Raw genomic sequence first — 12,544 nt, 5'->3', positions numbered from 1 at the left:
AAAAGGGTGAAGTGATCTGTGGTCGATTTATGAGGGAAGACGTGTATCTGTTTTTATTAATTGAAAATTCAAGGTGTAAATAAGATAATTAACAATTTTAAAAGTGTAATTTTTATTTATCTTTTTTTATATAATAGAACCTAAATCCCACACCCTACAAATCTCTCGCTTAGGCCATCCACAGTGGTATAATCAAAAATGGATAACCAAAAGTTGACACATCAGCTTTTGATTATTCATTTAAAAAGTTGATAAGCTTAACAATGTTGAGATCCACAATAGTCACTTCTAGTCCATAACCAAAATAAGGGGTCCATTACAATCTCTCTCTCTCTCCTTATGTTTTCCACCATTGATCACTTCCCTCCATTACATTTGGCGACTTTCATCCCTCATATTATGAATTTAGAAAAAAAATCATGTACTAAAAAAAAATAAATCAGATGTGCTCTTAAATTTGGAAAAGAATGTAAGATTCTTCATGTATTCAACCACAGGGGGAGGAACGAAAAAAGAATAAAATAGAAATGAAAAAAAAAAATGAAATACCTTAATCCAGCGACAATGAGTTGAATTGTAGATGATCGAAAGATACGAGCTTCACTTTTGAAGGGAAAGAAAGAGAAACAGTTTGTGGGTAAAGAGAATGAGATATAGAGTAGGCGAAGAAGAAAATACCATTTGAAACATGCGTGTAAACAATTTTGGAACCAATTAACTTCTATGGTGTTTGATCCACAAATTTTGATTATTGAAAAAGATTGCTAGTTTTGGTTATCCAAAATCCAAAATTTGATTATTTCTAAGAATGTTGCTAAGTTTGATTATACCATTGTGAGCCATTTTTTACACCAACATTGTTAACTTTAAAAATAATTTGCTTTTGATTATACCACTGTGGATGGCCTTCTAATTCTTTATTTTCAATCTCCCACTTGTAACTCTCTCTCTCTCTCTCTCACGGATGTCGATAAAACCAGGATTGAGGGTTTGCAAGGTTGGAAGGCACAAACACATTTGTATAGTATTAATTAATTGATTGATATTTTGCGTATAATTCATTTTCTAATATATCCAAGCCAAATGCTATTCATACAAATTGATAACCGCTCTAACAAAGATAAAATTCAGCTCCATTTAGATGACATCAATCTTAATAAACAATACAAACATGATGTCATATCCTGAAATCTTATGTTTGAAACAAACTAGAATATTGATATGATTATATTTTTTTTATGACATGTTCAATGGGAATCACATTTTCAAAATGATGAAAAAAATGTTCTTGCCCTTCCCCCTAGCAATCCAAAATTCTTGGTTCAATCCAAAGTATTTAAAAACATCCGGAGATGATGACTTTAATAAAATTGCCAAGTAATTGATTTCACAGTTAAATTTTCCATTTCAAGTAACAACTTTGCCATTGTGTGCAAAATATACATAGTATCATCCTAATCTCTCTCTTCCTTCTTCTTGTTTTGCAATTTGTTACTCTCCCTGACATTAATCAATCAATTTATATCAGTGGTACGGTATTTTTTGATTTTTTTTTTGTAATTTTTTTATATAACTTTTGTATTGTAATTTTTGAGATTAATCATTCGTATTGATGAGATAAATAAAAAATAATAAAACAGAAGTTGTAATTAAAACAACACTAAAAACCATAATATCAGTTTTTTTTAAAAAATATTTGTTGACTTTTTAAACTAGAGAGGAAAAAAAATGGTATCCAAGTCAGTTCAAACAAATCCATGGGCGGGCCCACCTGAGTTCGGGTTGCCGACCCGTTTTATAGTCCTAGGCGCTTCCAAACGCGTTTCCTCCTTTCATTCCGGTCGAGATTCATTACCGCAGGTAGGGTTTCTGATTTCGGTACTCTGGTGATCTCTCCGACATACGAGCGACAGAAGAGGGCGGGTCCAAATAGAGTAAAACTATGGCGCATCGGTTGTCAAGAAACGTCGAAGCCGATGGCTGGGAACGATCGGATTTCCCCATCATATGCGAGTCGTGCCTGGGTGACAATCCATACGTTCGAATGGTAATCTCTCACCCAGCCTCCGTATAGTTTAATGTTTGTACTTTGTATTATGAAATTGAGCCACGGATTGAAGTTGTGTGCTTGTATTATGAGAGTCGAAGTTCTCTGAACCCTAGGTTGATTTTTTATTTTTTTTGATAAGTACCTTGGGTTGAGTTTTTGTCTGAAGACTCTTCGAAGTAGGGCTGCAAACGAGCCAAACTTGTTTATTAAGTTCTTAATGAACCTGAGCTTGAGCTCTTTGAAAACTTAACGAGCCAAGCGGGCCTTGGCTTGACTCGAGCTCGAGCTTGTTCATGAGCCTTAATGGGCCAATGAAAAACGTATATATATCCTCGCATAGGCCTAATACAAAAAAGAAAGAAGAGTTTTTGTAAGGATTGTGCATCAAGGTATCAAAATGCTAATGCTAACTGTGGTAATTAACTTAAAAAGTCCACTAAGTCTTGGCTTGTGAGCCAACTCGAGCTGAGCCTCTACTGGCTTGTGCTCGGCTTGGTAGCAAAACAAGCCGAGAATTTGAGCTTGAGCTTGTTTATTTATGTCTTGAGTCGAGCTTGAACGAGCTTTTACCGAACTGAGTCTCGAGTGGTTCTGTTTGTTTGCAGCCCTACTCCGAAGTATTAGATAATTAATGTTTTTAGTAAGAATTCATATCGCAAGTTGAGGTTGCATGCATTGTGAGAGTCGAATTTCCATGAACCCTAGGCTGAGTTATTGGCTGAAGAATAATGGAGCTAATTCGTAATAATAGAGAGCTCAAGGTTGTGTGATTGTGTATGGGGTTTAAAGGGGCCCTCGCTTTTGATACCTACCTGATGTAGGGGGAGAGAGTGGAATCTCGAAAGGGAGAGTAGTGAACGGGGTTTTGAATTCTTCGCTCGAATTGAGTTGGAAATGATTGGTATTTCGACTGGCTATCATCACCGAGCAATCTGGAAAACTGAGGTTGATGGCTGTTATAGATTGGATGGCACTGTTGAAGTGCAGGTTTTAGCTCTAAGGGCCCCTATCTTGTGCACCTAAAAGGAGGGTGATAAATATGTGACCATCCTCGCCAAAACATTGGAATTCCTGGTCATATGATTCTGTTGTATGCGGCTTATTAAAATTATACAGGAAGAGGTGGGATCTGGAAACTTGTAATGACAGACTATTTAGTTGAAGTATTTCTGGAACGGCCAGATTAAATAAGTCTGTATGTTTGTTTACAATCTAAAAACTGGGAGACATTTTGGTGTTAGTGCAAAATGTGTGTGTAAGCTTGTACGTTAAAAATAGACTATAATGTGCCCTTCGATGTGGTTGCATCTGCTTGTATAGGAATTCGTTGGGTAAATTGTAAATGTATCAGGAAACAGTGAATGGAAGCAGGAGCCCTTTTATGTTCCCAAAGTTGTTTTCAGAATGTGTATGTTTATTTGTTCAAATTAAAGTTGGTGCTATTTTCTGTGAACTTGGCTACAGTTCTAGTGTTATTCTCTCTATTTTTTAATTCTTTAGTGGACATCTTCTTAGTTTTGCGATTTATTTTCATGTACCAATGCCGTGAACGTTTTTTATTTTTCAACACAATAATTATTAAATAGCTCGGTATTTTCACTTTTTGTAACTTCTATATGATTTCAGTGGAGCTCTTACAATGTTATCTGTTTGCATGCTTTGTTGAATGCAGACTAAAGCAGATTATGATAAGGAGTGTAAGATTTGCACAAGGCCCTTTACAGTTTTTAGGTGGAGGCCAGGTCGTGATGCAAGGTATAAGAAAAGTGAAATTTGCCAGACTTGCAGTAAGTTGAAAAATGTTTGCCAAGTTTGCCTTTTGGATCTCGAATATGGATTGCCAGTTCAGGTTCGAGACACCGCCCTCAGCATCAATTCCAACGATGCCATCCCCAAGAGTGATGTGAACAGGGAATACTTTGCCGAGGAGCATGATCGGAGGGTATGTTTATGCCATTCACAATCTGAGTTACGTCATTAGATATTAGCAGCTAGCATATAATAAAGAGGAGAAAAAACAGTTCCGAAAGAGAGAAACTTGAGACACTTGCTGCAACAGGATAATGTGCAAGACTTTTGGAATGAGAGAAATAAGAGTGTAACCAGGTGGTTAATCAGATTTCTTCATGTTCTGCTATTAGAACAGTAAAAGAGGACTTTCTGTTTCTAGCGCAGTACCATGTATCCTAGTTCAATAGATAAATCTAAATGAACGTTGTAAAAGTTGATTAGTATCTTTTGTATATCATGAATGTAAACAAAACACTATGCCTCTCGTTTTATACAAAAATAAAAAATAAAAAACCCAGCGTGCCTATGCATGAGTCGACTTCTGTTTTGTCCTTAATGGATGAGTGAAGGAGACTCGATCTTGAGTGTCTATGTTGGGGATGTCTCTTACGAGTATTGGTGTCGTTGTAGGAATTTTGTATAGTTTTTCTTTCTTTAGCTGTTAGATCTTGGTTTGATTAATACATGTAAATTTTTTACCACTGGCAGTAGTTAAATTTCTTAATCTTCTGTTGTATTCGGTAATTCGTTTCATGTCCTCAGCCTCAGGTCAGTGCCTTTTATCCTATTCTCCCATAGTTATGTGGTACTTAACATTACTCCGTTTATTTGCAGGCCCGAGCTGGTATAGATTATGAATCTTCATATGGAAAGGTGCGGCCAAATGATACCATTTTGAAGCTCCAGAGAACCTCACCATATTACAAGAGAAACAGGGCACATGTATGCAGTTTCTATGTAAGGGGCGAGTGCACAAGAGGTGCTGAGTGCCCTTACAGGCATGAGATGCCTGAAACAGGAGAGTTGTCACAGCAGAACATTAAAGATCGCTACTATGGGTATGTGCCATGAATTTGATTTTTTTTCTTTTTTTCTTCTCAGTCCTGCATGGGATGCTTTGATATATACACATGCACACATTATCATTGATATGACTCTGTAATTGGTGAATATATATAGTATCCTTTCACGTATATGATTAATGATGTAGTTGCATAGTCCTGTGTTGGAGCGTAAACACTTGGCTGTTTGTAGTTGATGATTGATGCTGTTAAAAACTTTTTTGCCCTGAATTTGTTCATGTAGTAAAATTTCAACCAAATATTGTGCAATGAGTGGAAGTTCCTGCCCACTCGATTTGTATCACTGTATGTGCTCATAGACTTGTGATCACATTACTCTCTTGAGTATATAATCTCCTCATTTGTTCATGCCATAAATGTTTCTCGCGCAATCATAGACGTGTAATGCGTCGCTCTTTTATTTCACAATTCTCATCATTGGGTTCTTCTAAAAAAATCGCAGAGTGAATGATCCCGTGGCAATGAAGCTACTAAACAAGGCAGGTGAAATGCCCTCTCTGGAAGCCCCGGAGGACGAGAGCATCAAAACCCTGTACGTGGGTGGGCTGGACGAGAGAGTAACTGAGCAAGACTTACGTGACAACTTCTATGCCCACGGTGAAATTGAGTCTGTACGAATGGTGCTGCAACGCGCTTGTGCTTTTGTAACGTACACGACAAGAGAAGGCGCAGAAAAAGCCGCGGAAGAGCTATCAAACAGGCTAGTCATTCGGGGCCTGAGGCTGAAGCTGATGTGGGGTCGACCACAAGCTCCCAAACCAGAGGGTGAAGGCTCAGATGGAGGAGCAAAACAGGTTGCGTCGGTGGCTCACAGTGGGTTGTTGCCTAGGGCAGTCATATCCCAACAGCAGAACCAATTACTACCACCAGGCACTCAGGAGCAACCACCCCCACCACAGATGCATTACTTCAACATTCCTCCACCACCTCAGCAGGACAGGGCGTATTATCCGTCAATGGATCCTCAGAGGATGGGCGCTCTCATTCGGTCTCAAGAGGGGGATCCTAATGGTTCCACAGGGTTGGCAGATAATAAGGCTGATTCGGAGAAGCAGCATCAAGTGCAGCAGCATTATGGTTATCAAGGTTTGCCGCGGCCGCCTCAAGGTCAATTTCAACAGCCTTATTATCCACCGTATGGGTATATGCCGCCGCCTCCTCAGCCTTATCAGCAATACCCTGTGCCTTATCAGTCTACAATGCCGCCACCCTTGCCGCCTCGCCCTCCGGTAGCCCAGCAGTATCAGCATTCCGAAGCAGCAGGGTCGTCATCGCAGAATTGATGCAGTTGATGTAGTCTTCTGCTGACCATACTTTGTACTGAGGCAGTTGGCTGGGATATTTTCTTTGCCTCTGTGTTTATTACTTAATGCCACCATCCTGCAGCTTAATTCAGATTACTGTCTCAAACTATGTATTAGGAATTTCTGCTCTGTTTGTCTAAGCAGTTACTGTAATTTTTTTTTTCTGGGGGTACCTGAGCAATTAAATTTGGTGATTCTGTTTGTCAAAGTTGGAAGTTTTGACGGCCTTACGTTTGTCCTCAGATGTACTCTGCCATTATCTTTCTGAGAGAGAATTTCCGGTTGAAATCTGGAGGGTTAGAAAAGTTCATGTCTTTTTTGAAGAAAATTTCCTTCTTACATGTGCATTACGAAAATTCTCGTACCTGTCTTGTGAATCACAGAATAAAATTTCTTGTTTTTTGGGTTTGGGGTATGTCCTATTATTTTGTAGGGGTGTTTTTTTTTCCCTTGAGCACAAAGGTTACCGTAGTGATCATAGGGGGTTCCTTATCTGCTGTGGAATTCTCAATTTTCGATTGAGAGGTGTTCTTGTGAGGTTACCATCATCACAAAGCCTACTAGGGCGAGTTCTACTCTCTCTCACAACATTGGTTACAATTAATGTTTCAAAAACAACACCGAAGTGGCCGGTTAAGACCCGCGATAGTCCGGATTACCCATAGAACAACTATTTTTCAGAAAAACCAGTAAAATCAGTCAAACCGGCAACCCGTGTGAACCGTTCATTGGTCAACCGAACCGTTGGGTATGAATTTTCAACTGTGTTTCCGTTTCTCCACAGCTCGTGCTTTACAGTCCAACTATTTTTATTTTTTTTTGACTCGATTTACAGTCCAACTATGAATACATCATTTGGCACACCAACTATGAAAGACATCTTCAAGACACTAAATTTGTTTAAAATATTTTTTTAGAGATTCCTATAAAAAAGCAACTCAGTTGGATATTCCTAGTAGAAATTAAATCAATTCTTCATTCAACTATTTGTCTGAAAATTAATCGAAAATTTGATCAAATCCCTACCAGTAGATCCTGCAAAAATTTATCAAGCCCCTCATCAGCCTTATTGGGGATCCTAAAAAAATTTGTTTTAAAAAAAGGTTCCACCGTTCCAGCACAAATGTATGTATGGCGTACCCCAAAACCTTTTTACTTTTTGATAGAAAAATCATCAAGGCACCACCAACTTTCGAAAGCGTTGAGAACAATTAATAAAAATAAAAAAATATTTGTTTGTGTCGGAATTTTAGTGCATAAAAACCTTACACATGATACAAAAGTTTTATGCATTATAGTTTTGGCACAGACAAAAATAGTTTTGGCATTAGGCCATCTCCAATAATGGAGTTAAATTGTGTTGTTATATGACACAAAAATGTAAAAAATGGAACCCAATTGTGTGAGTTAAGTTATTGTCAGCTTATTGGAGATGGCCTTAGCACCTCCCTACAATGTTCATGAAACGTGAAATTGTTATTTTCTCTCCTCTTTTTCTTCAAACCAAATAATAAGAGAGATTTTTTTCCTTTTCCATAAAACAAACCGTGAAACGCACTGATGCACACCAAGTAATTCCTTGTTGGAGTTGTACTCTTTCTGCCTCAATTTAATAGTTCATCGTTGTATTTTAACCGAATAAAAAACTAGTAATATCTTTAAATTAATAATAAATATAATTTTGTTTGATAAATTTTAATTAATTTTATAATACAATAAATTTAAAATTACATAAAATATTATAAATTACAATATACTCCAATCAATTAAAAAGTTACATAAACTCTCAAAAGTGACTCCGTGCCTACGGTACTACGTATCCCAATTGGAATGATATGACAGTTGTGTGATTTAGGTAAAAATTGTGGACACTTAACCGGAAAGTGAAAGGATGCACTACAGCCTTTGGATCAATTGAATCTAAACATTTTTAACAATTCGTCCCCACACACTTCTATTTTTTAGTATATAATAGAGATAATAATAATGAAGAGAGAGAGAAAATTAAAAACTCCGGAAGCCAAGACAGGATAAACCGGAATCTAATAAAAAATTTCGCGTCCGGCCCTCCAGAATCTAATTCGTCTGACTCACGGTATATAAACCCTCTCTCCTCCGCGTACTGTTCTTCAACTTGCGTCAGTTGCGTGAGATCGAGATCGCCAGATATAGAGAGAGAAAGAGAGTAAAATTGTAGGTCGATCTTCAACTCGATTTTCGGTGGCGATTCGGCCTGGTAAGTCCTTGATCCTCATGAATTGTTTAAAAACCTTGATTTTTGTTGGACAGGCATCCAATTATTCTGTTGTTTGTATGCCTTACTGCGATTCGGCAGGATATTAATTTTCATGAATTGCGTAAAATCTTGATTTTTTGTTGGATAGGCGTCTAATTAGCGTGTAGCGCCCCTATTTCTCTTGTAATTCGGCGGAGTTGAACTTATTTGTCGTTGTTTAACTTATTTATCTTTTCAAGGGTTTGTGGCTGGCTGTTACGAATTTGTGATTCCCATCGCTTAATCTTAGTTAGTAGAATTTCTGTTGACGATCTGCTTTAATTAATTCTTGTTGAACGTCAAGTTTGTCTCGGAAATCTCTTGTTATTATGGTTCGTTGGCGCCAAAAGGTTTTGATCTGATCGACAAGAAACAGTTTTTCATTCTGGTTGATCGTCCTGACTCTGTTTTCTGCATAATTTGAATCTATTGAAGTAAATTTTTATTGAATTCGGTTTGTTGTTTTGGCGTAAGTATTTACTTGGCGTTTCATCATATTATTATTGTCTTTGCACTAAGTTTTTTCTTTTGATGTTTTGTGCAGATGTACTCCAAGAGTTCAAGGTGCGTCTACGCTCATTTGTAGAAATCACGGAGTTTTGGTATTTTGCGCGTGCATCTCTTTGTTTCTTGTCTCTAGTATAATTGTTCGTTTGCTTCACTTATTTTAGGTATTCTCGTTCTCCTTCGCCATATGAAAGACGGTCAGACCCAAGGGCGGTGTCAAGGTCAAGGTCAATTTCCAGGAGCCGATCACGGTGCTACCTCATGGCCTAATTAAATTTCTATACTTGTTATGTTTTCCATTTTTTAGTGTCTGTTTTGTTGATCTGTCACGATTTTGTGTAAATCGTTATCTTTTTTCTTGATGAGTGGGTTTCCTTGTCTGATCGTGTCATGGCATGCAGGAGCCGGGACGCAAGTATTGAGAATCCTGGAAACAATCTCTATGTGACGGGATTATCAGCCCGGGTTTCAAAGAGAGACCTTGAGAAGCATTTCTCAAATGAGGGAAAGGTATGTCTGGAGTATGTTTATCTGCACCTCCCCGTCTCTCTTTTCAATGCATATTCAGCACACACTTGATCCCATGTTAAGTTAATTTCTGTTTGGTGCGAGTATGTACACCTCCCCGTCTCTCTTTTCAATGCATATGCACAGACACTTGATCCCATGTTAAGTTAATTTCTGTTTGGTGCGAGTATGTATCGTGGATTTGAATATCTAGTTGTTTAGATGCGTAATCACACCCATTGCTGCTTCTGCTTTCACTCCCCTTCATTTGATGTGTTGATTTAGCCATGCACAGAATCCCTTCTATGATTAGGATATGGTGGGTGGAGAATTCTTTTAGTATTGCCATATTATGCATTTGGTGAAGCAATCTGGTGGTGGTTGTAGTGTTGATTCTCCCAATATTAGGGGCTGCGATAAGTTTGAATTTCATTCTTTTCATGCTAGCTGATAGGAGTTTTGAATTTTTCAGGTGGAGGATATTCATCTTGTGATTGATCCATGGACAAGAGAAACTCGTGGATTTGGTTTTGTGACGATGTCAACTGTTGAGGAGGCTGATCGTTGTGTCAAATATCTGGATCGATCTGTTCTGGAAGGCCGTGTTATTACGGTGGAGAGGGTATGAATATAATGATTTATTTTTGCCTCGCCATTAATATGCAATTAATATGAAATCCGATTCTATTTTGTTGTATGAACTTGAATTGTGCAACACAGCGTACATGATTTGCTTTTCGTACTTTGTGTTTGTAAGTCATTTGCTTCTGCGCCTGAAGTTTTTTTGGCAGCAGGTTGGCAGCTCTTCACCAAAGTCAATTCAACTAATCAATCAAATCAAACTCAACAAGCAAATATCAGACTATTATTTCAGAGGGTTGTATGCCCTGCATTTCTCTCTTTGTTTGATGATTTAGATTTGGCCCATTTTCTCATTCGATTTCTAATTATCAACTTTGGCTTTTCTGTTTCCGTTTCTATTCATGGAAGCATGGTGTAGAGTGTAGACTTTGTATTGCTCTGTTTGGATTTGGATTCTTGTGACCTCATTCCTAGTTTATATTTTGCAGGCTAAGAGGCGTAGAGGTCGGACACCAACTCCAGGAAGGTATCTTGGGCTGAGAACAGTAAGCGGTAAGATAGTAATTCCTTCTTCGAATGGCGTATTTCATCTTGCTTGTTTGGAATAGGAGAAGAGAGACACACACGCACTCACTCTAAAACTCTCTCACATGGGTTGTGTTGACCCTACCATGGCACACCCCTGGGAAAGAGTTCTAAAAGAGTGGTTTTAGCAAGAACTGTCATATTATTAGCCAGCAAACATGCCAAGCTAACATGTGATAGTTTTCGCTGTTGTAGCGCGACGTCGATCTCCTAGTTACTCTCCCTACTCTCGGAGCCGTTCTCCTCAATACTCTTCTGAACGAGAGAGAACCAGATCACCCTCTCCTTACTATGGTCGCTACAGACGGGGAAGGTCCTATTCACGATCTAGCTCTCCTTACGGCAGGTCACCCATTAGCAGGCGTGAGCGGTCCGACTCTCCTTACGGGTCCAGGCACCGCCAATATTCACCAGATAACTATTACTATCGGAGAAGCCGCCGCCATCGGCCAGCTTCCCGGAGCATTTCACCAAGGGTGAGGAGGGGGTCGAGGAGGAACTATTCGCGCAGTGTCTCACCTAGGCCAAGGAGAAGTATGAGGAGGAGCTATTCACCCAGTATTTCTCCCAGGCGCTCGAGGAGAAGTTACTCTCGTAGCATTTCTCCTGTCTATAGGAGGAGCTCAAGGAGGAGGAGTTATTCTCGTAGCATTTCTCTTGTCTATAGGAGGAGCTCAAGGAGGAGTTATTCTCGTAGTGTTTCTCCCAGTCCAAGGAGGAGATTGCGGAGGAGTGCATATCCTGGGTCTTCACACAGGCATGGATACGATCAGGACGGGTATTCTTCTAGAAGCTATTCTAGGAGCCCTAGTAAGAGTCCATATTCAAGATCTGTTTCAAGGTCTGTTACTCCGACGTCTGCCTCACCTTCATCATGAGGATTCGAGTTTCCTAGTTCTTAATTGTCGGAGCTGTCTTTTAAGAACATTTGACTGTAGTAGCTTATTGTTCATTCAGATGAACCTATGTTATGTTTTTATGCGGTTCCAATATCCTGTATTCCACCGGGAGGCTCTTCATTTCATGCTTCGTTTTTTTTGGCCATTCGTTAATCTTAATTTATTCTATTCTAGGGGACTTGGGGAGAGGGATGGGTGTTTACGAAATCGAATCATGCCCATGTTCATGGGAGTATAAAGGAAGCACTAACTGCACTCCACCCTTCTTGCCTTTCATGCTTTGTTACTGATGTGACATTGGGCTTCCGTTAGTTTGTTGCTAGTTTCAGAAGTCATCATTGGAGATGGCTCTGAAGAAGGGTTCGCTAGTAATTTTTTCGAATGGTGTATACTGTGGTATGTCTATTCTAGTGGAACGAGCTTGTGCATGATAGTATATTTCTTAGTAGCAGAGTTAGGCGATGCTAATGCTCCATTCGGTGTATGGTGCTAGAGGTGTCTAATGTGCCATGCTTTTTTATGGTGCTATAGAGGTGTTTAATGTGCCACCGGCCGAGCCTATTTATTTTCTTGGGCCGGCCTGGTCAACGGCCCACAACAACTCGTGTTGTGTGTGCCTATTCTCATGCCCGTGCACAATCAGGCCTTGTGAAACTAGAAAATGTTTTTAAAAAAACTGCCATCATTTTTTTTGAAGTGGAAAAAAGGTCAAGTAATTACTCAGTCCATCATCTGCATTTGTTGGTCCACTTTTTTAAGTCTATGTTATTTTTGATTGTTTATATCTTTCATTATTGATCTAAAAAAAATACTCCCTCCGTTCCTTTATTATAGTCCAGTATTCCATTTTGGGCTGTCCTTTAATAAGTGTCCATTTGGTAAAGTTAGTGGGTAAAAGTTGGTACATTGTCTATTTTGTCCCTAAAAGTAGATTTCATTTTGAAAAGTTAGTGAGTAAAAAG

The 12,544-nt window shown here is 38.9% G+C and overlaps 2 protein-coding genes and 1 long non-coding RNA gene across 11 annotated transcripts; 2 read left to right on the top strand and 1 right to left on the bottom strand.

Moving 5' to 3' along the window:
* The first annotated feature begins 1,829 nt into the window (after nt 1-1,829).
* LOC131314360 (zinc finger CCCH domain-containing protein 40-like) lies at nt 1,830-6,435 on the top strand. The gene is made up of 4 exons (XM_058342943.1): nt 1,830-2,047; nt 3,723-3,992; nt 4,676-4,899; nt 5,366-6,435. The coding sequence occupies exons 1-4, from the start codon at nt 1,943-1,945 to the stop codon at nt 6,204-6,206; spliced, it is 1,440 nt and encodes a 479-aa protein (XP_058198926.1). The 5' UTR covers nt 1,830-1,942; the 3' UTR covers nt 6,207-6,435.
* Nucleotides 6,436-8,326: 1,891 nt separating this feature from the next.
* LOC131314361 (serine/arginine-rich splicing factor SR45a) lies at nt 8,327-11,707 on the top strand. 9 transcript variants are annotated; one of them, XM_058342948.1, is made up of 8 exons: nt 8,327-8,463; nt 9,047-9,066; nt 9,174-9,260; nt 9,411-9,519; nt 9,989-10,138; nt 10,296-10,393; nt 10,587-10,650; nt 10,864-10,999. In XM_058342948.1, the coding sequence occupies exons 2-7, from the start codon at nt 9,047-9,049 to the stop codon at nt 10,636-10,638; spliced, it is 516 nt and encodes a 171-aa protein (XP_058198931.1). In that variant the 5' UTR covers nt 8,327-8,463; the 3' UTR covers nt 10,639-10,650; nt 10,864-10,999. The 9 variants fall into 9 exon arrangements, 7 of the variants coding, with proteins under 7 accessions (XP_058198931.1, XP_058198934.1, XP_058198933.1 ...); XM_058342951.1 differs by having other exon boundaries at nt 10,311-10,393; nt 10,879-10,964; XM_058342950.1 differs by having other exon boundaries at nt 10,308-10,393; nt 10,879-10,964.
* Nucleotides 9,372-9,982, bottom strand: LOC131314363 (uncharacterized). The gene is made up of 2 exons (XR_009196353.1): nt 9,629-9,982; nt 9,372-9,546 (listed from the first exon to the last, which is right to left on the bottom strand). It is a non-coding gene; the product is annotated as an uncharacterized LOC131314363 (long non-coding RNA).
* Nucleotides 11,708-12,544: the final 837 nt, after the last annotated feature.

This window comes from Rhododendron vialii, chromosome 13a (assembly GCF_030253575.1).
Source record: "Rhododendron vialii isolate Sample 1 chromosome 13a, ASM3025357v1".
In the NCBI taxonomy this organism is placed as follows: domain Eukaryota; kingdom Viridiplantae; phylum Streptophyta; class Magnoliopsida; order Ericales; family Ericaceae; genus Rhododendron; species Rhododendron vialii.
The sequence above is the reverse complement of the archived record's forward strand: the minus strand, read 5'-3'. Positions and strand labels throughout refer to the sequence as shown.

Coding starts and splice junctions, on each gene's coding strand:
- LOC131314360 (XM_058342943.1), top strand. CDS start 1,943: ATGGCGCATCGGTTGTCAAGAAACGTCGAAGCCGATGGCTGGGAACGA. Junction 2,048..3,722: donor ACAATCCATACGTTCGAATG/GTAATCTCTCAC, acceptor TGTTGAATGCAG/ACTAAAGCAGATTATGATAA. Junction 4,900..5,365: donor ATTAAAGATCGCTACTATGG/GTATGTGCCATG, acceptor AAAAAATCGCAG/AGTGAATGATCCCGTGGCAA.
- LOC131314361 (XM_058342944.1), top strand. CDS start 9,047: ATGTACTCCAAGAGTTCAAG. Junction 9,067..9,173: donor ATGTACTCCAAGAGTTCAAG/GTGCGTCTACGC, acceptor CACTTATTTTAG/GTATTCTCGTTCTCCTTCGC. Junction 10,139..10,586: donor GTGTTATTACGGTGGAGAGG/GTATGAATATAA, acceptor TATATTTTGCAG/GCTAAGAGGCGTAGAGGTCG.